The 27125-nt window shown below is 45.2% G+C and overlaps 1 protein-coding gene across 1 annotated transcript in view; it reads left to right on the top strand.

Annotated features, from left to right (window-relative positions):
• The window catches only part of PCDH15 (protocadherin related 15), a 1384495-nt gene that overhangs the window by 1343654 nt on the left and 13716 nt on the right, over positions 1-27125 (top strand). The window contains exons 32-33 of the mRNA XM_044299661.1: positions 24572-24593; positions 26618-26656. Of these exons, the coding sequence (XP_044155596.1) occupies positions 24572-24593; positions 26618-26656 (61 nt within the window). The remainder of the gene's footprint in view (positions 1-24571; positions 24594-26617; positions 26657-27125) is intronic.

Below are 27125 nucleotides of genomic sequence, written 5' to 3' on the forward strand. Positions count from 1 at the left end.
GCTGCTAATAGATTTCGCCCATTATCGCACACCACCAGGCCGGGCTTGAGGCATACTGGCACCAACCACTCATCGGTCTATTGTTCAAGGCCCATCCACAGCTCCTGCGCATTGTGGGGTTTGTACCCCAAACAGATACGTTTTAAAACTTCCTGCTTTCGTTTACCCCTGGCTGTACTGAAGGTGGTGGTGAAGGTGTTACGCTGACCCGATGAGGAGCCGTTAGAGGATAAGGAAGCAGAGTAGGAGGAGGAAGCAACAGGAGGCAAACTGAAGCGCCCTGCAATCCTCGGTGGTGGAAGGACATGGGCCAAACTTCTATCCGCCTCAGGCCCAGCAGCCACTGCATTTACCCAGTGTGCTGTTATGGAGATATAACGGCCCTGGCCGTGCATACTGGTCCACGTATACGTAGTTAGGTGCACCTTGCCACAGATGGCGTGGCACAATGCACACCTGATTTTGTCCCCCACTAGGTTGTGCAGGGAAGGGATGGCATGCCTGGAAAAGTAGTGGCAGCTGGGCACAACGTACTGTGGGGCAACCACCGCCATGAGGCTTTTAAAACTCTCTGTCTCCACCAGACGGAAAGACAGCATTATATTGCCCAAAATGGCTGTTTTTCAAATAACTGAATAGAACCACCGATTCTAAAGGGTGTATCTCACACGTACAGATCCAGACTAGGCAGCAATTTAAGTTTTTTTGAACAAAATGGCTGTTTTTCATATAACTAAATATAACCACAGTATCTAAAGTGTGTATCTCACAATGACATATGCAGCATAAGCTGCAAAATTAAGTTTTTGGCCCAAAATGGGTGTTTGTTTAATAACATAATATGACAGCAGTATATAAACCTTGAATTTCACACGTTATGATGCATGAAGGGCTGTAAAATTGTGTATTTTGCCCAAAAAGGGTGTCTTATTAATAGAGGATTATAACCACTATCTAAAGTGTGTATCTCACACGGACTAATCCAGACTAGGCCGCAATTTAATTTTTTTTTGTCCAAAATGGTTGTTTTTCAAATAACTGAATAGAACCAGAGTATCTAAAGGGTGTATCTCACACTTACTGATCCAGACTAGGCGGGAATTTAATTTTTTTTGCACAAAATGGCTGTTTTTCAAATAACTTAATAGAACTACAGTATGTAAAGTGTGTATTTCACACGTACAGATGCAGACTAGGCCGCAATTAAAGGTTTTTGCCCCAAATGGGTGTTTGTTTAATAACTGAATATGACAGCAGTATATGACCCTTGAATTTCACACAGGCTGATGCAGCAAGGGCTGTAAAATTGTGTATTTTGCCCAAAAAGGGTGTTTTATTAATAGAAGAATATAACCACAGTATCTAAAGTGTGTATCTCACACAGACTGATCCAGACTAGGCCACATATAAAGTTTTTTTGCCCAAAATGGTTGGTTTTTAGAGTTGAGCGAACACCTGGATGTTCGGGTTTGAGAAGTTCGGCCGAACTTCCCGGAAATGTTCGGGTTCGGGATCCGAACCCGACCCAGACTTCGTCCCGAACCCCATTGAAGTCAATGGGGACCCAAACTTTTCGGCACTAAAAAGGCCGTAAAACAGCCCAGGGAAGGGCTAGAGGGCTGCAAAAAGCAGCAACATGTAGGTAAATCCCCTGCAAACAAATGTGGATAGGGAAATGAATAAAAATAAAATAAATAAAAATTAACCAATATCAATTGGAGAGAGGTCCCATAGCAGAGAATCTGGCTTCACGTCACCCACCACTGTAACAGTCCATTGTCAGATATTTAGGCCCCGGCACCCAGGCAGAGGAGAGAGGTCCCGTAACAGAGAATCTGGCTTCATGTCAGCAGAGAATCAGTCTTCATATCATAGCAGAGAATCATGCTTGACGTCACCCAACACTGGAACAGTCCATTGTCTGATATTTAGGCCCAGGCGCCCAGGCACCCAGGCAGAGGCGAGAGGTCCCGTAACAGAGAATCTGGCTTCATGTCACCAGAGAATCAGTCTTCATATCATAGAAGAGAATCATGCTTCACGTCACCCACCACTGTAACAGTCCATTGTCATATATTTAGGCCCAGGCACCCAGGCAGAGGAGAGAGGTCCCGTAACAGAGAATCTGGCTTCATGTCACCAGAGAATCAGTCTTCATGTCATAGCATAGAATCAGGCTTCACGTCACCCACCACTGTAACAGTCCATTGTCATAAATTTAGGCCCCGGCACCCAGGCAGAGGAGAGAGGTCCCGTAACAGAGAATCTGGCTTCATGTCAGCAGAGAATCAGTCTTCATGTCATAGCATAGAATCAGGCTTCACGTCACCCACCACTGTAACAGTCCATTGTCATAAATTTAGGCCCCGGCACCCAGGCAGAAGAGAGAGGTCCCGTAACAGAGAATCTGGCTTCATGTCACCAAAGAATCAGTCTTCATGTCATAGCAGAGAATCATGCTTGACGTCACCCAACACTGTAACAGTCCATTGTCAGATATTTAGGCCCAGGCACCCAGGCAGAGGAGAGAGGTCCCGTAACAGAGAATCTGGCTTCATGTCAGCAGAGAATCAGTCTGCATGTCATAGCAGAGAATCATGCTTTACTTCACCCACCACTGTAACAGTCCATTGTCATAGGCCCCGGCACCCAGGCAGAGGAGAGGTTCATTCAACTTTGGGTTGCCCCGCAATATAATGGTAAAATGAAAATAAAAATAGGATTGAATGAGGAAGTGCCCTGGAGTACAATAATATATGGTTAAGGGGAGGTAGTTAATGTCTAATCTGCACAAGGGATGGACAGGTCCTGTGGGATCCATGCCTGGTTCATTTTTATGAACGTCAGCTTGTCCACATTGGCTGTAGACAGGCGGCTGCGTTTGTCTGTAATGACGCCCCCTGCCGTGCTGAATACACGTTCAGACAAAACGCTGGCCGCCGGGCAGGCCAGCACCTCCAAGGCATAAAAGGCTAGCTCTGGCCACGTGGACAATTTAGAGACCAAGAAGTTGAATGGGGCCGAACCATCAGTCAGTACGTGGAGGGGTGTGCACACGTACTGTTCCACCATGTTAGTGAAATGTTGCCTCCTGCTAACACGTTGCGTATCAGGTGGTGGTGCAGTTAGCTGTGGCGTGTTGACAAAACTTTTCTGCTGTTTCTGCTGTATCCTCCTCCTCCATGCTAACCCTGCCCTCAAAGGAGCTGGCCATGACACAGCTGCCTTGGTGACCTCTTGCTCCTCCTCTGCCTTGGCCTTGGGCTTCCACTTGTTCCCCTGTGACATTTTGGAATGCTCTCAGTAGCGCGTCTACCAACGTGCGCTTGTACTCGTGCATCTTCCTATCACGCTCCAGTGCAGGAAGTAAGGTGGGCACATTGTCTTTGTAGCGTGGATCCAGCAGGGTGGCAACCCAGTAGTCCGCACACGTTAAATGTGGGCAACTCTGCTGTCGTTGCGCAGGCACTGCAGCATGTAGTCGCTCATGTGTGCCAGGCTGCCCAGAGGTAAGGACAAGCTGTCCTCTGTGGGAGGCGTATCGTCATCGTCCTGCGTTTCCCCCCAGCCACGCACCAGTGATGGGCCTGAGCTGCGTTGGGTGCCACCCCGCTGTGACCATGCTTCATCCTCATCCTCCTCCACCTCCTCCTCATCCTCGTCCTCCTCGTCCTCCAGTAGTGGGCCCTGGCTGGCCACATTTGTACCTGACCTCTGCTGTTGCAAAAAACCTCCCTCTGAGTCGCTTCGAAGAGACTGGCCTGAAAGTGCTAAAAATGACCCCTCTTCCTCCTCCTCCTCCTCCTCCTCCTCCTCCTCTTCCTGGGCCACCTCCTCTTCCATCATTGCCCTAAGTGTTTTCTCAAGGAGACATAGAAGTGGTATTGTAACGCTGATAACGGCGTCATCGCCACTGGCCATGTTGGTGGAGTACTCGAAACAGCGCAACAGGGCACACAGGTCTTGCATGGAGGCCCAGTCATTGGTGGTGAAGTGGTGCTGTTCCGCAGTACGACTGACCCGTGCGTGCTGCAGCTGAAACTCCACTATGGCCTGCTGCTGCTCGCACAGTCTGTCCAGCATGTGCAAGGTGGAGTTCCACCTGGTGGGCATGTCGCATATGAGGCGGTGAGCGGGAAGGCCGAAGTTACGCTGTAGCGCACACAGGCGAGCAGCGTCAGGATGTGAACGCCTGAAGCGCGAACAGACGGCCCGCACTTTATGCAGCAGCTCTGGCATGTCGGGGTAGTTGTGAATGAACTTCTGCACCACCAAATTCAGCACATGCGCCAAGCAAGGGATGTGCGTCAAACCGGCTAGTCCCAGAGCTGCAACGAGATTTCGCCCATTATCGCACACCACCAGGCCGGGCTTGAGGCTCACTGGCAGCAACCACTCGTCGGTCTGTTGTTCTATACCCCGCCACAACTCCTGTGCGGTGTGGGGCCTGTCCCCCAAACATATGTGTTTCTGAATGGCCTGCTGACGTTTAACCCGGGCTGTGCTGAAGTTGGTGGTGAAGGTGTGTGGCTGACTGGATGAGCAGGTGGAAGAAGAGGAGGAGGAAGCTGAGTAGGAGGAGGTGGTAACAGGAGGCAAAGAATGTTGCCCTGCGATCCTTGGCGGCGGAAGGACGTGCGCCAAACAGCTCTCTGCCTGGGGCCCAGCCGCCACTACATTTACCCAGTGTGCAGTTAGGGAGATATAGCATCCCTGGCCGTGCTTACTGGTCCACGTATCTATGGTTAGGTGGACAGATGGCGTTGCGCAGTGCACACTTGATTTTATCGGATACTTGGTTGTGCAGGGAAGGCACGGCTCTCTTGGAGAAGTAGTGCCGGCTGGGAACAACATACTGTGGGACAGCAAGCGACATGAGCTGTTTGAAGCTGTCTGTGTCCACCAGCCTAATTGACCGCATTACATAGGCCAGTAGTTTAGAAATGCTGGCATTCAGGGCCAGGGATCGAGGGTGGCTAGGTGGGAATTTACGCTTTCTCTCAAATGTTTGTGAGATGGAGATCTGAACGCTGCCGTGTGACATGGTTGAGATGCTTGGTGACGGAGGTGGTGGTGTTGGTGGTACATCCCCTGTTTGCTGGGTGGCAGGTGCCAACGTTCCTCCAGAGGCGGAGGAAGAGGCCGAGGCGGCAGCAGCAGAAGAGGCCGAGGTGGCAGCAGCAGAAGAGGCCGAGGCGGCAGCAGCTGAAGAGTTAGCAGGGGGAGCCTGAGTGACTTCCTTGGTTTTAAGGTGTTTACTCCACTGCAGTTCATGCTTTGCATGCAGGTGCCTGGTCATGCAGGTTGTGCTAAAGTTCAGAACGTTAGTGCCTCGCTTCAGGCTCTGATGGCACAGCGTGCAAACCACTCGGGCCTTGTCGTCAGCACATTGTTTGAAGAAGTGCCATGCCAGGGAACTCCTTGAAGCTGCCTTTGGGGTGCTCAGTCCCAGAAGCCGGCGGTCAGTAGCAGGCGGAGTCTCTTGGCGGCGGGTGTTCTGCTTTTGCCCACTGTTCCCTCTTTTGCTACGCTGTTGGCTCGGTCTCACCACTGCCTCTTACTCCGAACTGTGAAAGTCAGTGGCACGAACTTCATTCCATGTGGGGTCTAGGACCTCATCGTCCCCTGCATTGTCTTCCACCCAGTCTTGATCCCTTACCTCCTGTTCAGTCTGCACACTGCAGAAAGACGCAGCAGTTGGCACCTGTGTTTCCTCACCATCAGAGACTTGCTGAGGTGGTATTCCCATGTCCTCATCATCAGGAAACATAAGTGGTTGTGCGTCAGTGCATTCTATGTCTTCCACCGCTGGGGAAAGGCTAGGTGGATGCCCTTGGGAAACCCTGCCAGCGGAGTCTTCAAACAGCATAAGAGACTGCTGCATAACTTGAGGCTCAGACAGTTTCCCTTGTATGCATGGGGGTGATGTGACAGACTGATGGGCTTGGTTTTCAGGCGCCATCTGTGCTCTTTCTGCAGTAGACTGGGTGGGAGATAATGTGAACGTGCTGGATCCACTGTCGGCCACCCAATTGACTAATGCCTGTACCTGCTCAGGCCTTACCATCCTTAGAACGGCATTGGGCCCCACCAAATATTGCTGTAAATTATGGCGGCTACTGGGACCTGAGGTAGTTGGTACACTAGGACGTGTGGCTGTGGCAGAACGGCCACGTCCTCTCCCAGCACCAGATGGTCCACTAACACCACCACGACTATGTCCGCGTCCGCGTCCTTTACTAGATGTTTTCCTCATTGTTATCGTTCACCACAACAACAAAAATATTATTTGGCCCAATGTATTGAATTCAAATTCAGGCCTTTTTTTACAGACACCTAACACTATCTGGCTATCTATTTAGGTACCGTATTACACTAATACAGGCACAGCAGTACCCATAGATTTAGCTGAATATAAATTTGAGGCCTATTATTTAGGCGCTGGGTGACAGGTATACGTTTACAGACAGAATTAGACTTGGATATGCACAGTAGCGTGTGAAGTTATTGAGAATGACCCTATCAGCACCTTTAATCTAATATACCCTTTTAGGGATAAATTTAAAGTAGGCCTGATACAGCAGAAACCACTAATTTAGAGAATTGCTAAATTGGGAATTGTATTTCAACCCAGAACAAAAACTGTGCTTTGACGGACACTAAATAACTTGCCCAGCCACAGCAATAACCACAGATTTAGCTGACTATAAATTTGAGGCCTATTATTTAGGCGCTGGGTGACAGGTATAGGTTTACAGACAGAATTAGACTGGGATATGGCCAAAAAATAACCACACTATTGATGGTTAAATGCACTTGGTGTGACAGCTTGACCAACCACACTATTGAGGGTTAAATGCACTTGGTGACAGGCTCAGCTTGCCCCTGATGTAGTATATGGCCAAAAAATAACCACACTATTGATGGTTAAATGCACTTGGTGTGACAGCTTCACCCTGATGTAGGATATAGCCAAAAAACAACCACACTATTGAGGGTTAAATGCACTTGGTGACAGCTTGCCCCTGATGTTGTATATGGCCAAAAAATAACCACACTATTGATGGTTAAATGCACTTGGTGTGACAGCTTCACCCTGATGTAGGATATAGCCAAAAAATAACCACACTATTGAGGGTTAAATGCACTTGGTGACAGCTTGCCCCTGATGTAGTATATGGCCAAAAAATAACCACACTATTGATGGTTAAATGCACTTGGTGTGACAGCTTCACCCTGATGTAGGATATAGCCAAAAAATAACCACACTATTGAGGGTTAAATGTACTTGGTGGCAGCTTGTGCTGGCGCACCGCAAGGCACGAAATGGCCGCCGATCACCCCTGAAAAAACTAAACATAATATTCCTGACTCACCTTAATCCCTGTGAACACCCTGTGAACACATGCGGCTTTCTCAGCCAATGTCCCACAGCCTCCTGGCTGTACAGAGCAAAGTATGCCCACTGTCTCCAGTCCAGTGTCTCTTGGGGAATAGTGGTCTCTCAGCCCTCCTGGTTTGGACCACACAGAGCCTCCAGGCCTCTGTCCACAGGCAACACACTCCCCCCTTGCTGACACCCTGGGAGGTGCTTTATGCCAGCCTGAGTACTTCCAGCTGGTCTCACCAGTGGTGGAATAGGGGTGTGGACCACACTATCCACCCCTTCCTTGCCTCTACCCTGTGTGAGACCTGTCACTGTCTCACAGTGGTTAAAGCGTTTAGTGGCGTATTTCAGTAGAAAAAGATATATATATTCTCTGTCACTTTTGCACCAATATGTGGTGAAAGCATTTAGTGTCGTATTTCAGTAAAAAAAGAAAGAGATATACGCAGGTCACTTCTGCAGCTATATGTGGTGAAAGCGTTTAGTGGCTAATTTCATTACAGAAAAGAAAAATATATTCTCAGTTCACTTTTGCAGTTATATGTGTTGAAAGTGTTTAGTGGCCTATTTCAGTACAAAAAGAAAAATATATATGCATTTTAATGTTGCAGTTATTTGTGGCGAAAGCGTTTGATGGCCTATTTCAGTACAAAAAGAAAAATATATACGCACTTCACTGTTACAGTTATTTGTTACAGTGATGGGTATGCGGCGTCCCGCTATACACACTGTTTGATCCTCACTGAGGAAGGGGTATTAACACCCCGAAACGCGTTTGGTGCAAAAAGACCCCCTGACGGACGTCAGTTTTACTTGCGGTGATACCTCCAGTGCCCACGTATATCCCAGGACGCGCATCTACAGAGGACTTGGACATAGAAGCACGAGACACCAAACACACGTGCAAACAAAGTCCAAGCGCGGAGTGCCGGCTCTTACATCTACGGAGCGGCAGTCACAAGGGATCGTGAGGATCAAGAAAAGCACGAGTGAGGACCAGACACAGACATCCAGTGTACCGGAACACCAGCAAGATAAAGCAACTTAACTTGAATCAAACAGTGTGTATAGCGGGACGCCGCATACCCATCACTGTAACTAAATCACCAACTGATATCCTCTGATAGCAAGAGGTTTTAACATTAGGATCGCATATCTCAAAGAGATTGCACTGCTGCACTTTTCCACAGACTTTGTGAACATTTTAGGACACCTACAACCCAACCATCTGGCGGTATTATACTGCTTTTAAAGTCAAAATTCCGGATTTTCCACTGTATGATTTATGTGTCATTTCAAGTGTTGTATGCATTCTATATAATATATCGACATACAGAGTGTTATAGTTAGATATTGTATCCATATTTAGTACACTGTTACTATAGTTAGATATTGTATCCTTTTTAATATACTGTTATTTTAAACACTATCTAATTAAACGATGTGGTTTCACAGCTAGTGAGAGTGCCCAGTATTTTCTATTTTCTACAAAAGGAAAAATATATACGCACTTTACTGTTGTAGTTATTTGTGGTGAAAGCGTTTAGTGGCCTATTTCAGTATAGAAAGAAAAATATATTTGGCGCTTTTAAGTGTGTTTTAATTTGCTTTTAATTTATTTAGTTCAGCTAAACGTATGTCAGACAGAGAAGTGCCAGGCCATGCACAGATGAGTGTCAGAGGCCTAAATGTTTCTGGCACACGCAGAGCTCGCAGCAGAGTAAGGAGCAGGAGTCGCAGCGAGAGGCCTGTGCTCCGGGTGTCATTTAGCATATCAGTCATGTCTTAACCAGCAACCCAGTGGTTCTTGCAGGGCCGTAGCTATAGGGGAAGCAGGGGAAGCTGCAGCTTTGGGGCCCTGACCCAGAAGGGGCCCATCCAGGAGGAGGAGGACTAAAGGATTTGGTCAGGGCCCCCTCAACATTATTACACAATGAAATTATATACAGTGTAGACAGTGTATAAAACTGATGGAACAGCTGCCGGCCCTGATCTGAGAGAGCAATCTTTACTAGCTACAGGAATGTGGAGTGGCATGAAAGGAAGGGGTCGCTAAAAAAAGTACTGTGGATGAAGCCCCATTCAAAAATTTGCTGTGGGGCTCAGTCAATTCTAGATACGCCATTGGGTTCTTGATTGGTTTACTCGGTCATCCACGTCATCCCAGGTGATCTCAAACACCCCCAGACAACAGTCCGTGGGTTCGTCAGACACAACCCTTAGTTGGCATGGCCCGGGAGCAGGCCCTGTGCCCTCACCTGTCCTCAACCTGCCTCTGTCCTTTCCTCCACTAGGCAGGCAAGTAGAGATGAGGAGAGTAGCGTGGGAGCTGGTGTTGCGAGCGGTCAGGCTTCAGACCCAGAGACAGTTGAGGAGGACATCAGTGACATGTAGACAGTACTCGATGATGATGATGTAGCTGATTGCACTTGGGAACCGGGTGACGGAGGGGCTTCATTTTTTTTCTTTATATAATAATGTAATATTATAAAATCCGGTGTCTCCATGATAAATCTACAGGATGGGATACCCGTGTGGCTTCTACACACTTTCAAAATAATCCTTCAGCGGATCGAATAGATGCCGGATGACCGAAACTCTCCATGACTTTCCCAGGAGCTTCAGTCAGTAGCAGAGGTTCATTTTAGAGACGTCCGTATAGTGCGGGGGGAATCTGAATACTCTCTTCATCCCTGTGCACCACAGGATGTCCTCCTTACCATCCATGATTAGTGATGAGCAGCAAAGGAAAAATTTGAATTTGCGATATTTCGCTAATCTTTGGCCGAATAGTTGCCATAAATTTGCAAATTCGAGAACTGGTGATCTCCAGTCATTGTTTATTTGATTGAGAAAATCAGCAATGTTATATATTTGCGATAAATTTGTGATTAGAATATTCACTATTCGCGAATACGAATATATAGCACTATACAGGTCCTTCTAAAAAAATTAGCATATTGTGATAAAGTTCATTATTTTCTGTAATGTACTGATAAACATTAGACTTTCATATATTTTAGATTCATTACACCCCAACTGAAGTAGTTCAATCCTTTTATTGTTTTAATATTGATGATTTTGGCATACAGCTCATGAAAACCCAAAATTCCTATCTCAAAAAATTAGCATATCATGAAAAGGTTCTCTAAACGAGCTATTAACCTAATCATCTGAATCAACTAATTAACTCTAAACACCTGCAAAAGATTCCTGAGGCTTTTAAAAACTCCCAGCCTGGTTCATTACTCAAAACCGCAATCATGGGTAAGACTGCCGACCTGACTGCTGTCCAGAAGGCCATCATTGACACCCTCAAGCAAGAGGGTAAGACACAGAAAGAAATTTCTGAACGAATAGGCTGTTCCCAGAGTGCTGTATCAAGGCACCTCAGTGGGAAGTCTGTGGGAAGGAAAAAGTGTGGCAGAAAACGCTGCACAACGAGAAGAGGTGACCGGACCCTGAGGAAGATTGTGGAGAAGGACCGATTCCAGACCTTGGGGGACCTGCGGAAGCAATGGACTGAGTCTGGAGTAGAAACATCCAGAGCCACCGTGTACAGGTGTGTGCAGGAAATGGGCTACAGGTGCCGCATTCCCCAGGTCAAGCCACTTTTGAACCAGAAACAGCGGCAGAAGCGCCTGACCTGGGCTTCAGAGAAGCAGCACTGGACTGTTGCTCAGTGGTCCAAAGTACTTTTTTCGGATGAAAGCAAATTTTGCATGTCATTCGGAAATCAAGGTGCCAGAGTCTGGAGGAAGACTGGGAAGAGGGAAATGCCAAAATGCCTGAAGTCCAGTGTCAAGTACCCACAGTCAGTGATGGTCTGGGGTGCCATGTCAGCTGCTGGTGTTGGTCCACTGTGTTTTATCAAGGGCAGGGTCAATGCAGCTAGCTATCAGGAGATTTTGGAGCACTTCATGCTTCCATCTGCTGAAAAGCTTTATGGAGATGAAGATTTCATTTTTCAGCACGACCTGGCACCTGCTCACAGTGCCGAAACCACTGGTAAATGGTTTACTGACCACGGTATTACTGTGCTCAATTGGCCTGCCAACTCTCCTGACCTGACCCCCATAGAGAATCTGTGGGATATTGGGAAGAGAAAGTTGAGAGACGCAAGACCCAACACTCTGGATGAGCTTAAGGCCGCTATCGAAGCATCCTGGGCCTCCATAACACCTCAGCAGTGCCACAGGCTGATTGCCTCCATGCCACGCCGCATTGAAGCAGTCATTTCTGCAAAAGGATTCTCGACCAAGTATTGAGTGCATAACTGAACATAATTATTTGAAGGTTGACTTTTTTTGTATTAAAAACACTTTTCTTTTATTGGTCAGATGAAATATGCTAATTTTTTTAGATAGGAAATTTGGGTTTTCATGAGCTGTATGCCAAAATCATCAATATTATTATTATTTATTTTTTTTTTCAATTCTTTATTTTCAAGTTTTCAAGAAAAAATACATTTGGCATAACATGATATTCATGGTCACAGATGGTCATATAAGAAGCCACATAGTATATATTCTAACAGCTTATTTATGTTCAGATGTGGATCCTCCTTCCATCCACTACTCAGACGTTCCCGTTCGTAAAGGGGGGAAAAAGTATGTTTCTGATTGCACCTTTGTCTGTTATCTTTCCCTTGGGCTCTCTGTTGAGGCCATGTCAGAGAACATGAGCATGCAGCCAATAAGAACCATCAAATAGACAATAGAAGATCAAGAGATCAGTAGAGAGCAAAGATAAAGTCAGAAAGGAGGGGGAGGGGGGGGATAGGGGGAAGGGGGAAAAGAAGGACTTTGACGTACATTGATTTCTTCAGATATTGGCATTACTACTACTAGTGCTGTTACCACCAGGAGGCACCTCCGCCCAGGGCCGGTGCAAGGATTTTTGCCAACACAAGCGAAGCTATATTTTGGCGCCCCCCCCCCCATCCATGATCACATCATTACCCCCCCGCCCGGACGGCCCTGGCCCCATCCATGATCACATCATTACCCCCTAATGTGTCACATTTTACCCCCCCCATGGCACATCATTCCCCCACGGCCCCCGGCCGACCCTTCCTGGCGGCCTGGCCCCATTCCCATGTCACATACAGTGACATACTCAGAGTACAGACATTTACATTGTCCCCCCGGCCCTCCCTCCAGGCTCCATCATGTCACCGTCACACAAACTAGCGCCAGAGCAGAGGCGCTCAGGCTTAGCAGGGCATGATGTGTTTACATTTTTTTTATTACAAAACAACAATTAATATTGGGGGAGGGGGGGCGGTTGGAGTGTGTGACACCCCCCTTCCCCCCCAATATTAATGATTGTTGTTTTGTTATAAAAATTTTTAAACACGTCATTGATGTCGTGCTAAGCCTGAGCGCCTCTGCTCTGGCGCTAGTTTGTGTGTGCGCTAGCTAGCCTAGCGCTTTGCGCTCATCTCATCATTTTGAATTAATTTTAAATCAAATGATCATATTAATTATTATAAAATAACATTCAAAATTCAATTGGGACCTACCCTAAGAAGTCCTGACCCCTGTTTAGTCCTGAAAGCCTGCCGAGTGCCAGTGTGCGTCTTCTGTCTGAAGGTCTGACTGACTCTGCTGAAGCCTGAATATATATGACTGACTGAAGAATCATGATCTGATCTAAGGCTACTTTCACACTTGCGTTGTTTGATTCCGGCAGGCAGTTCCGTTGCCTGAACTGACTGCCTGATCAGGCAAACTGTATGCAAACAGATGTAATTTTTTATTGCCTGATCAGTCAGAAAAATGCATTGCAATACCGGATCCGTTTTTCCGGTGTCATCAGGCAAAACGGATCCGTTTTTTTTTTTTTTTCATTTTTAAAGGTCTGCGCATGCGCAGATCGGAAGGACGGATCCGGCATTTTGAATGCCGGATCCGGCACTAATACATTCCTATGGAAAAAAATGCATTCAGGCAAGTCTTCAATTTTTTTCGCCGGAGATAAAACCGTAGCATGCTACGGTTTTCTCTTTTGCCTGATTAGTCAAAACGACTGAACTGAAGATATCCTGATGCATCCTGAACGGATTACTCTCCATTCAGAATGCATGGGGATAAAACTGATCAGTTCTTTTCCGGTATAGAGCCCCGACGACGGAACTCTATGCCGGAAAAGAAAAACGCAAGTGTGAAAGTGCCCTAATCTGATGATAATTCTGATTCAATTTCTTGGCGGGCGCAGGCCACGGCTGCCGTCTGACTCTGCTGAATATATTATGTCTGAGTGACTGAATTAGATCAGAATTCGGTCACTCAGACATAATATATTCAGCAGAGTCAGACCTCAGACGGCAGCCGCGGCCCGCGCCCGCCAAGAAATTGAATCAGAATTATCAGATTAATCTGATTAGATGATCTAATCAGATTATGAAATACAACACTTTCATTGTAGCTACTATTATCAGACCTAGAAGAATTAGGCTCATCTCAATATACTGTATGGTACAGAGCAGCCTTTCAGTATAATACAGTACATATCTATGCGCCTTGTGTATTAACAGCACATACATAGTTCCTTTCACTTGGCTAATGCTGTACTCACTGTTCATCTCTAAGCCTGTAACATCTTTCAATTTCCGCAGCTGCCTGTGTCTACTCACGCCCCCCTGTGCACTGCAGGTCAGGTGACTTGAGTTGTCAGTCACTAGTAGTGGCAGCCAGAGCGGCGCGCTGCTGAGCCAATGAATGAATATCTATCATTCATCTGTGCTCATCTAGCTCTGCCTGCCAGTGCCTAGCTGCTGCTATGTTGCCCTGACTAGCACTACGAGTCCGGCCGGGCGGCCCAGCCAGCATACAGCCGCACTCGCACACACAGTTGGAGGGGGAGGGGGGCGGGGCAAGTGATATCTGTTGCCCTGAGTGAGTCCCTGTCCCTGACTACTGACTAGACGAGCGCCGCGGCCGCCGGCCGGCACACGCAGGGTGGGCGCGGCAGGTTCAAGTAACAAGTCAGTCAAGTCATAAAAAAAAAAAAAAACATTCATCCATTCTTCCGCCCCGCTTGGTCTGCCTTATGGTAGCGCCGGCCCTGCCTCCGCCAGAGATCTCCAGGGGCTCCACAACTTCAGGAACCCATCATTAGTTCTGTTTATCCACCCAGTCATCTCCTCAAATTTAAAAATTTGGTTAACCTTAGCCTTCCATTCAGATACGGAGGGAGGGTCCGCGTCTAGCCAATGTAGAGGGATTATCATCTTGGCTGCTGCTAGGAGATATGAGACTAGGTTCCTTTTTGACGGAGCATAATCCGACGCTGGAAGGGATAAGACCACCATTTCCAGTTTGAGCTTAAAATCTGAGGTTGTGAGCTTCCGTATTATTGTTTCTACTTCACTCCAATATGCTTTAATCCTGGGACAGTCCCACCATATATGTGATAATGAACCCACTCCCTCTCCACATCTCCAGCACTCCCTTGTATCAGACAATCCTCTCTTAAAAAGGAAGTCAGGTGTTCTGTACCACCTTGTCAGCAATTTGAAGTGGTTTTCTTTTAAACGAGTACAAACTGAGAATCCATGTGAGTTTGCTAGTACTTTTTTAACTTCGGTATCACTTAGGGTTCTATCCAACTCTTTTTCCCATTCCCTAAGATATAGGGGCTTCAGTGGTTCTCCCAGGCCTCCCACCAAAGGATAAAGCTTTGCAACCTTTCTTGCGACAGTGGTTGGTGCGCGTATCAATTTCTCAAAATCAGTCATGGATCTCTGCAGTGAGCACAGCTCTGTCAATTCCCCGCACACAGCTCTAATATGGGACTTCATGAGAAAAAATCCTGGTGAGTCTACCATTTCACTTGGGAGCAATTTGAGGATGGAAGATTCCAGCTCAGGCGTGACTTCGCTAAGCCTAGTCGAAGCGAGATAAGACCATAGCTGCGGCTTGTCTCTATAATTTTTATTAAGGAGGTCCGGTATAAGGCTTACTGGCATCAGTGGAGATGGGCTAGGTGCCAAAGTTTAGCTCATTTCTCTCCAGACCTCTCCTAGTCCAATGAGCATGGGGTCTACGCCTACATCTCTGTTTGTGTATTTATCTGGTAGCCATAAATGTTTCTGAAAATTTTGGCCTGCACTATGTCTGCATATAGCCTGTACATCTGGTTGTCTTTTAGGATCTACCAGCTCAAGCCACCTACTAAGCTGAATTGCTTTATAATAGCTGGCAACGTCTGGCAATCCCAGACCTCCTTGTTCCTTCCTTCTAGCCAGGATTTTATGAGAGACACGAGGTTTCCTGCCATTCCATAAAAATTTAGAGAACATACTTCTTATACTTAAGAGAAAGGATCTGGGAAGCCATATTGGGACTAACTGCATAACGTATAAGATTTTGGGCATTACATAGGCTTTTAAGATGTTGTTCCGACCCATCCAAGAGAGATAAGGCAGGTTGTAAGTGTGAAGTAAATCCCGTATTTCTTTTAGGAGGGGGGCAAAATTATGCAAATATAAGTCTTTGGTGTCTTTAGGAATATGAATCCCTAAGTATTTAATCGGTCCCTTAGTCCACTGGAATGGGAGCTGATCTCTCAGAGTCGTTACTTTAGATCTTGGGAGGGATATATTTAGGAGCTCAGATTTGGAATGGTTAACTTTAAAATCTGATAGCGAGCTATAGGTGTCTATTTTTTCTATCAAGGGGCTTAGTCCTTTTTCAGGATCTTTTACTAAGAACAATAAGTCATCTGCGAAAGCAGTGCACTTTAGTTCTCTTTGACCGTATTTAACCCCCGCAATATCAGTTGATTGTCTGACTAACTGCAATAGTGTCTCTACCACTAATATGAACAATGAGGGAGACAGGGGACAGCCCTGCCTAGTCCCATTAGTGATATCAAAAGCCGGCGACAATGTGCCGTTTACTTTTAGTCTGGCATAGGGGTTTCTGTAGAGAGTTAGAATCGCCTGTATGAACACCTCCGGGAAGGCAAACCTCTGCAGAGTCATTTTCATGAACATCCAATTGACCCTGTCAAACGCCTTTTCGGCGTCGATGCTTAGTAAGGCTAGGGGGAATCCTTTTTTATGAGCCATGTGTATGGCATGAAAGATCCTGTGGGTATTATCCTTCCCCTCCCGCCCCTGGACGAATCCTGACTGTTCTGGTCCTATCAGACTTGGTAAAAGCTTACTCATTCTGCATGCCAAGATTTTGGCCCAGAGTTTTAAGTCCAGGTTCAGGAGGGAAATTGGACGATAGCTGCCACAGTTCTGGGGGTCCTTCCCTTCTTTAGGGATTAGGGTAACATGGGATTCTAGTGTCTGTCTGGGTAGGGAATCACCTTGTAATAGGGCATTACAAACTACCGTAAATCTAGGAACTAGAATGTCCTGAAATTTTTTATAATATAGTAAGGACAAACCATCCGGCCCTGGGTTTTTGCCCGGTGGGAAACTTTTAAGGATGTTTGTCACTTCTTCCGTCGTTATTGGGCTAATAAGGTATGTAGAATCTTCCTTTGTTATGTTCGGCAGGTGTAGGGAGCTTAGAAATTCCTTAATATTCTGTTCTTTATGTAGATCCCCGGCAGGTGTGTCCCCCCTGTGGAGATTATATAGGGCTGAATAAAATTATTTGAAGGCCCTGGCTATTTCTGGTGTTTCCTGTGTCAGGATACCATTTTGTTTTTTTATGGCTGTAATAAACGTTATGTTTTTAGCTTTCTTTAGCAGAGAAGACATCAGCTTCCCCCCTTTATCACCGTGCGCGTACACTTTATGTTGGAAATTCAGCATCTGCCTCATAACCCTTTGGTTGAGAAGGTCACGGAGTTGTAACCTAAGCTCTGTCAAAGCTTTTTGGTGTATTGTTTTCAGTGAAACTTTGTGTATCTTTTCTATTTCTGCTATTTTCCCCAAAAGTGTGTCTACTTCCTTCTGTCTCTCTTTCTTAACTCTGGAACCCAGGGAAATAAAGCACCCTCTGATAAAAGCCTTGTGGGCTTCCCATACCATGGGCTGTGAGCTGTGTGCGGGTGAATTGACCGCAAAATAGTTCCAAAATACTCCAACAGCTGTGTCCTAACCTGATCCAAGTGAGATTGTTTGAGTAATAAGGACTCGTTCAGTTTCCAACTTCATTCTCTGTTCGGTAGGGAGGCCAGGGAGAAGGTCACCGTGCATGGTGCATGATCAGACACCGTGATAGTTCCAATTTCAGCCGACCTAGAGTTGGGAAGAAAAGATGCAGAAGTCAAAATGTAGTCTAACCTCTGGTATGTCCCATGTGGGCTAGAGTAGAAGGAATAATCCTTGACTGAGGGTTTGAGGCTACGCCACACATCTATTAGGTGTAGTTCCTGGAGTTTTTTGTGGAGTTTGCTAAGGAGTTTCTGTGATATATGGGACTTAGTGGAGGATGAATCCATTGCTGGGTCTAGGACAAGATTCAAGTCTGCGCCCAGGATTATTTGTCCCTCCGCAAAAAGCTTGAGGGTGTCTAGGGCCTGTAGGAGCCAGCGAACTGGTGATTTATTGGGGACGTAAAAATTCGCCAATGTAAATTTGCTGTTTGCTATTAAGCCCTTAACTAACAGAAGCCTTCCCTCCGCATCCGAATGTTGCTTTAGAAGGGTAAATGGCACTGATTGGTGTATTGCTATGGCAACACCTTTAGAAGCCGATATTGGTTGTGTACTATGAAACCAGTGTGTAAATGGGCGTTTCGGAAATCTTGGCATTTTCTTCTGGCGGAGGTGTGTCTCCTGGAGGAACACAATCTGAGAACCAAGTTTTTTGAGGGCAAGCATAACTTGACCCCTTTTCTGAGGCGTATTAAGGCCTTTTACGTTAAATGTGGAAACTACTATATCGGTCATTCTAAATGAGCTGTGGCGCCTAGACTCTTAATTAAGAATGTCCAGCAATATGCCTAATAATCAATCGTCTACTAGACAGGTCAAGGTCAGTAAGATACAATAGGGGGAGGTCAAGGAAGACGGGGGGTGGGTGGGGGAGAGATCAGAAACAAAAAGATCAAGAAAGATGCAGAGAATAATATAGTTGAACAACTACTAGGGTTCAAGCTAGTAAGTGTAAGCTGCCACGTAGGGAAAAAACCCTTAATGTATGTGAACAGCAGGGGGGGATGAACAAGAAAAACTTTAAGCCTGGTCGCATCGTCCAGACATCTCAGTAACCAGCTTTAGAACTTTTTTCTTCTGGTGACCTGTGTATACACATTTATACATACAAGCCCTGATGGCGCTCATGTAAGAAGTATTCAAATGAAGGGGGGGGGGGGGGGGAGAAGAGAGTCGAGGAGAGGGAAGGAAAGGGTAGGGAGGGGCATCAAGCTTATCAAATATTTTGCCATCCTCTGAGATAGAGAGTGTTATGAACAACAGAATACCTATAACATTAAGTAGAGCAAGGAGATATAAATCGTGTTATACTGGATTTCACCTGTACTTGTGAATCGCAAATGCAATCCCATGCAAGGACAGGGTTCAGAATCCCGATGAAATAAACGGAATACACTATTAAGAAACTGTGTATGGTAGCGTGAATCTCAGTCGTGGTTTCACATAGGAGAACCCCACCGGCGTAACTTCTCCCATATGATTCTACATATGTTAACATACTGTGTATCTGTTTAACAACAGCGTATCAGTACATACTTAATCTCGCAGGGAGGTGATAGTAACCCATCTGCGATTAATGTCATCCTAATTATTGCTTCAACTAACAGATGGACGACTTAGTGTTAAGAAATGTAACAATCAATGTCGCTTGAAAATCGACAACCAAGAAAATAAAATACAAACATGACATGTTGACCGCCTGAGGATTGAACTAGAGGTGACAGTGTGTCCTTAAGAGAGATGCCGACTCATCTTCAAATCCCAGAACGTGGATGAAGGAAGACTAGAGCGCCCCGGAGGGTCGACCCTGTTCAATAGTAAGGACCGATCTAGCAATAGCATTACTACTATGTCCCTCTAAGTCCTCAGTAATACTGCACCGTATCCCCTTTCTAGACGTCTCATGCCGGAGAATCCGAAGCTTCTATCTGGGGTCTGGATGTCTTGGGGGTCTTGGCTCGCTGGACTTTCTCCCAGGATTCCGTTTGCCGCTGCAAGGGCGGGAGCGCTGCTGGGCAGGTCACAGGCAGCCATGAGGGGACCTCGATGGGTTGGATACCAATGCGATCCCACGCACCTTCTAGGTCCTCTGGTACATGAATAGCAATACGTCTCCCGTTCTTGAGTACCGATAGTCCAAAGGGGTACATCCACGTATACGGTATCTTCTATGCCCTTAACGCATCTAGCAGGGGCTTTAATATCCGCCTCTTCGCAAGTGTAGATGGTGCGATATCTTGATATAGCGCAATATCTGCGCCGTCATAAACAATACGGCTTCTTGTGCGCGCCGCCTCCATAACACGTGCTGTGTCCACAAACGATAAGAGGCCGCAAACTACGTCCCTTGGCCTCTCGTTCGGTTTCGGTAGGGGTCTTAAAGCCCTGTGTATTTGCTCAATGGTGATAGATTCACGGAGTTCGGGCTTAGCAAATCTGTGAAGATCTCCATTGCAACTTTGCGGAGTGATTCCGCAGCCCAGGATTCAGGTAGGCCTTTTATCCGAATATTGCGCCTTCTGCTGCAGTTCTCCTGATCTTCCAGCAATGCAAATGCTCTGTTTAGCTCAGCTGCGTGACTATTCAGGCAGTCTGCCACTCCTGTAGCGTGCGATCTCAGGTCTTGGGCCGTGTTTTCTAGTGCTTCAACCCTATATCCGATTTGGGAGATCTCCGCTTTAATGTCCGCTAGCTCCGTGAGCACCGGTCTCAGAGCTTTGTCTAAGGAATGATTTAGACACAGGCGCTGGGTCCCGTTCGGCAGTCGCACCACCTCTGTCACTGTCTGCTTCTGAGTCCTCGGCTTCCACCTCAGCTTCGCGCGCCGCGGCCATCTTGGCAGTTGCACCCGGTGAGTGTGAGCTTCTTTTTTTTAGAAATTTCTGCATATCTTGCTGCCCTTTATGCGATCTCGGTGTGTCCGGGGGTTCCAGCCCTCTGTCTCGCCCGTATTTGACCATTTTTTCACAGGTCACCGCTTTTTAAGAGGCTATAGATGCTGGGACGTGGAGGAGCTGATCTTTCACACAGCCATCCACACCAACGGCCAGGCTCCGCCCCCAAAATCATCAATATTAAAACAATAAAAGGCTTGAACTACTTCAGTTAGTGTGTAATGAATCTAAAATATATGAAAGTCTAATGTTTATCAGTACATTACAGAAAATAATGAACTTTATCACAATATGCTAATTTTTTTAGAAGGACCTGTATACAAAATATTCGCAAATTCTCAAAGTGGCGATATTCGCAATTCGAATATTCAGGCTCACACTATTCATGATGACTGGGAACTTGTGATGTTTTCCCTGACGATGAGACCAGGGGCTGGTAGTTATGGTTTGAATCTTGATGAACTTTGTGACTTCTGGGCTCCAAGCAATCTCATTGTCTGTAGCTACTAGCTATTTTGCCAAGCCTTTTGTGCCGGAGAACGTGTATTAAATCGTGCAGAGGCGAAGTGGCCTCCTAATGCTGCTTTCACCTCCACACTTTGTCATCGTGCCACTCTGTGGCCTCCTCATGCTGCTGCCACCTCCACAATCTCTTATCATTCTGCTACTCTATTGCCTTCTTATGCTGCTGACACCTCCACAATCTCTCGTCGTCGTTGCACTCTGTGGCCTCCTGATGCTGCCGCCATCTCCAGACTCTGTCATTGGGCCACACTGTGCTCTCCTCATGCTGCTACCACCTCACCACTATGTCATAGGTCCTCTCTGTGGACTTCTCGTGCTGTTCCCACCCTCCCCTCCTCATGACTGGTTCACTTTTTGAGCATTATGGCCTGGACATAATAATTTATTTGACCTTTCTTCTGATCTGTCAGAAGGAAGGAAAAATGAGTCGCGCAACGGATCCTGTCTGTGTAGCAGCTGTAAGGCTTGTATGGTCCTATCAGAATTGATTTGGTAGCCAAAAGCAGTAGTGGGTACAAAACACAGAAGACATACGAATATTCCATTCACGTGTCATCTCTGTTTTAGATCCACTCCTGTTTTTTTTGGTATTAGCAATGCTGACTAAGTGAAGGCATATGTTCCACAGACAGGATCCGTTTTTTGTGGGCTATTGTTCTGACGGATCAGAGGAAGGGAGAATTAATCAGTGACGTCAACACAAACTTACTGCTGACACCCTCTCCACTCTGCTGGGGGGCTCAACTTGTATAACCATTTAATAAAACAGGTTCTGTAGACATCTATGTGGAATCTATGTTAAAATTTCAGTTATTTAGTCAGTTGTGGCCCCCTGACTGCCCAAATAAGTGAATTATGCAGTGCTTCTAAGAGCGACGCATGTCATCTGCGTGTCATACGGACTCACAATATTATTTCACTACCATACCAGACTCCCTATGCATGTTACTGAAAGGCACAGTGTTCTACACACCTATAAATGCTCTCTGCAGCCCGCAAATAGCTGTTTTTTTACGTAATTTGGCTCAAATAAATATGTATTGAACCAAATTTTTTCCGAAAAATTCAGTGAACCGGTTAATCAAATTTTTTAAAAAATTGCTAATCTCTAATCACGCTCTCTCCCGTTGCTTTGCTTACATGTTAACCGTGAAGGTGCCACCACGGATGATCACTGACACAGACTGCAACCTGATGCGCACACATACACACCTTATTGTATTTGCACTCAGACTGTCTGGTATTGAGCTGATCCTAAGACTCCAGCGGCAAAAGCTACTGCTGGTAGTCTTTAGTGTCTGGAAGTATGGTTCCTACACTCACACACACTAGTATCTTGAACCACTTTGCTGCCGCCAATATGTTACGAACTCTGCACCGCATGTCGAGCTCACGAGATACGGTATAGTCACTGGTTACCAAGACGTGACATTATGCCCTCCCGGTAAGGTAAGCTTAGTACAGTTTACACAGTTGCCTCCTGTCCACACAGGCACAGAGAAGCAGAGGGTTACAGACACTCACTCAAAACCCTGACAAGCTTAGAGAGCCTTTTCAATGCCCCAGTAAAACAGCGCTTCCTCAGCTTGGGTATACTGCCACCAGTTTCTCGTTTGATATAAGCCCAGTCCGCTAACGGGATTATGTAGGGCAAGAAACCAACCCGTGGTAACGTATAACTATGCCAAAACACGGACGTGGGGATTTTTGATCGATACAGGACAGCACAAGATTAAATTATATATTTATTCGCCTTAAGGGCTCACTAGACAGTACACAATATAACAGAGAATATATACAGTGGTAAAGACGCTGGACTCTGCCTGCATGGGTCTTTTCACCTGTAGTCGGACACGCCCCTCTCTGCTTCTTGGATGGGTACCCCATCCATCCTGGTTCTGGCAGCCAAACGACCCACAAAACCCATTAGGGCCCATAGCTCAAGACCAGAAGGTCACAGGTAGATGGTTCTGGGACTAATGGGTCCGTCTGGGTTACGGCTACAGGTAGAGTACATACATGGTATCGTTATTACGTTTCTGTGGGGAGATCTCCGTATCTCTCCTCCCTGGCATCCTACCACCCAACTATGAGCAGGAGCCTGTCCATCCTGGCCACAGGGTTGCAAATATATATCTGGTTTATGCTTGTGATGGACGGGCGATTCATAATTCCTTATAAATAGCTGGTTCCATGATGTCTCATAGCTGCTTTTTTTGACTTAGACTTAGACTAATGACTTAGACCGCCTGCAGGGAAGTTTTCCTGCAGGATCCGTGCTGTCTGAATGGAGGTGTGAAATGTAACCAAATATGGCCTGCTAGGAGTTTTCTGCTATCTGGCTACGCTTTGAAGCAGGGTCCCCTGTGTAGTTTGATTTCCTCCTAGAGCAAATGGCAGGAATTAAATCATACTCCATATTCCTCACACAGAACATAAACAGAAACCCACAGCAGAGCAAACCTTCTTTCTTAGTCTAAGGTTCTAGGGACTCGAGATTTCAACATCAGCTGAGGGCTGCTACTCATAGTGCACCATCAACCAGAAGAACAAATAACTATAGCACAGTGGGGTACAACTAGAGGCAATCAAGATAACCAGTTTTCTTACCTTGTTTCTTGGGCTGCATCCCCAGTCCTCAAGTGTCATCCACCATGCCCTGGGGATCCAAAATCTTCGGCTAGCGATGCTGCCTTCTCTCGAGCCCCATTTTATGAGCCAAACTATTAAAGATGCCCTTATTCTGGGTTAATTACATTTGCCCTACTGCTCAAAATTAGTAGTAATCCTAGGATTCTACATGCATGGAAGAAATAACACTGACACCAGGCAAGGGTCAAAGCATTTCTCTTTTATCACAGGAAATCAAGCAGTTTATAAGTACATCAGAGAGGGCATCTTCCCTGAGGCTCGTGGCATTGTTCCATTGGCTAGAATACAAAAATAAGAAGAGAGATAACATTTGGCATCTGCACATTGTGCATTATTTTACTAACTTTGGTATGCAAACTATGTAAATATCTAGGTGCAAGCACCATCTTGTAATGGCTTCACATTAGCATCAGTACAGCATACGTCATATGGGACACATAAGGTAGGAGGGTCCTCTTGGATAAGGTGAAGTCTTTGTGCTTGTGTCCCAACTTGTCTGAATAAGGCGGTGCCTGAGAGTTCGAGGATATGGGGACCATGTTTGCTGATCACGAATGATATACACTTCTCCATCACAGATTTGACAAAAGTTGGCATGAATTACAATTGGAATCTGAGCCAGCATTTAGCTGGCATAGATTTCTGTCTTTGGCAGTTTCTGGTGCATGCGCTTTTTAATAAATGGTATATCTTACGGTAGCATATTTTTATGAACACTGGCGTAAGATACACCAGTCTTAAAGGTGTTGTCTAAGCTACTGTTATTGAGCTACTGGTGCAGTGTAATTACAGCTGTTCATCTCATTCAAGTGAATGGGAGAGGACAACCGCTTTAATAAATTGTCGCTAATGAATTACTAAATATTACCAATGTACATAGTAGAAAGATTTGACTTATGAATATAGAGAAAAATGTAGTGATCTTTAAGTCCTCATCTTTGTATCTACAAGTTGTTTACTCACTTTTTTGTATTTTCTTTTATTGCAGGAGAGGATATGCACATCAAGAGGTATGAGTCACCTTTCCATTGCCATACTCTTTGACTTTCAGTAATGTAGAACACATGCTATAAACGTTATTTTCAATACATTTGCTGACATTTTGAATCTTTTTTGCTTTTTATGAAGGCTCAAATTGCAGCATAATGCAGGAAATATCAGCAAATGTTTTCTTTCTTTTGTTTGTATTGTTTTCTATTTATACCTTTACCTTGTACTTTTAAGAGCTCTACATAAATATCATGGTCCTCCACGTGATGTAACGTCACATTTGTCACACTGATAGGGATATTGTTTTTGCCTTGTTTTTCAAACATTGAATATTTTATGAAACACAGTATTCTTTAGGTAACTTTGTTGCCTGAGTGCTTCATCATACATTAGGACATTACTTATTAGGTAGTGTTACTGGTCATTGCTGGTGGACATTACATTTTACACGTTATGAATTTGATCCATGGTCTGGTGATTGTGGTTGATGTGCAAATGGCATTGTTCTCTATGTACACTTTTCCATCAAGCCATTTCCAAGCACTAGTGATGAGCGACATTCTTGAAATTCGATTCAGGTTTGATTTGACCGATTCTGCAATCTGAATCAAAAGTGTTCAGATTGCCCTGAAAACTTGTGGATGACACTCCTAGAACTGCATGTTACTCATTTCTAACTCTTTAACGCCAAGCTAGTATTAGTAATTGACAGCAAGATATATGGCTATGGGTAAACACATGGCTGCTGATTGTAACAAACAGCCTCTTTATAAACAAATTCCACTGTAGGATTGTTTATGGAGTTTTTATTAATGGTGAAATTTTTTTTTTGCTTTTTTGTAGCTAATGCCTGCCGGCATGTAAACATAGAATACTAGGGGGTCATGTGATCTTCCTTCTTCATCTTTCCCGGCTTCTGTTTTGAAAAATACCTGATGCCATTTTGAAAAATTTCCCCAAAACCAGTGGCCCAAAATTCTAATTTTACCCAAATTTTGGGCAGAATTCAGGTTAAAATTGATTTGGTTACAATCAATCAGCACATCTCTACTTTTAACAAATCTGATTTAAAGTTGTTCAATGAGCCTTAGCCTGATAATTCCGCAGGGCGAGAAGCTGTGAATGAGCGATCGCTACAGAAGGCTATGATTGATAGTGTGAGTCACATTCTAAAAAGATTAGATGCTGCAGTCAAGGGGGACAATCTTAACATGACTCTGGAGCATAAGCAAGGCCTTAAGGGCTGTCCTATGAAACTGACTGTTATTGCATACTGAGCTTTTTATAGGAACAGGCAGTAATGTAATAGAAATACAGATATTCTAAAATATCTGCTACAATATAAAAAAAATTGTGTCCTCCCCACCACTGATATCATCTTCCTGGCTGCAGCAGTGACATCTCGTGCGTAGGGCAGTCACTGTCCAATACGCGGACAATCATCACTGCAGCCGGGAAAACAAGCAGCAGTGGGGATGACCGGAGCACAGAGAAGGAATTGGCAGGTGAAAAAAAGGGTAACTATTACTTATTTTGTTATTTTAGTACATATAGAAGAGTTGCTTAAGTTTTATTTAACTCAGACAACTCCTTTAACTATAAACAAAGGAGGTGTCCCGTAAAGAGCATTTATCTCATCTCTACAGGATAAATGATACATGTCTGATCACTAGGGGTCCCACTACAGGGCTAACACCAATCAGACGTTTATTATATGGAACTGTTACAGCCCCTATTTATTTGAACAATGTACATCATCTCTTTTTTTTAATGTATTTTTAACATTTTCAATTTTATGTGATATTGTTTTGGAAGGTCATATCATGTAGTATAACATTCTCGGTATGTAAGCCGCAGATATCACCACTACTAAACAATACAAATTCAGTCTATAGTACTGGATATAGTGCTGACTACCTGCCGGGAATGTGCTGCACTTTGTCTATTCAATGTGGATGATTCAAATGCAAAACTGCCTTTCTCTTTATTTCTTCTTTTTCTTTCAATGCCTCCTTTATTTCCCTGTATATTTCTATGGCACCAGCAACAGCAATTGCTGAGACCATCTCTTCTGAAGCCTGAGGTAGTTACATTTGCATTTTTTGCTTTTTTTCTATTACAAATCTGCATATACTAACCATCCCCGATGCATCTATCCTACCAATAAACATATAATTATGAGCAGTGAAATAGATGCAGATTACCCGTAATACATTTAATGTAATACAGATGTGTTGTGTTGCAATCAGATAAACAGCATTAAACATGCCTGTTCACAGCGACAGAACATTCAGGTCAGTTTAATAGGAAGGGAAAGGCTTGTGTGTTTCACTTACAGCTATCAGATACATACTGTAGATACAAAATTACACAGAGCAGATTTGCCAGTATTAGAGATGAGCGAATTGCTCAAAATGCCATTCAGGTTTGATTTGTCCCAATTAGTCAACAAATTAATAGTGTTCCAGTATCTCTTTCTATCTTCCTCTCTCTCTCCAAAATTTATCTGAATCGAATCCTCAAAATTTCTGATTCAAATGCAACTCAAATTA

The sequence above is a fragment of the Bufo gargarizans genome, chromosome 6, assembly GCF_014858855.1.
Source record: "Bufo gargarizans isolate SCDJY-AF-19 chromosome 6, ASM1485885v1, whole genome shotgun sequence".
NCBI lineage: Eukaryota > Metazoa > Chordata > Amphibia > Anura > Bufonidae > Bufo > Bufo gargarizans.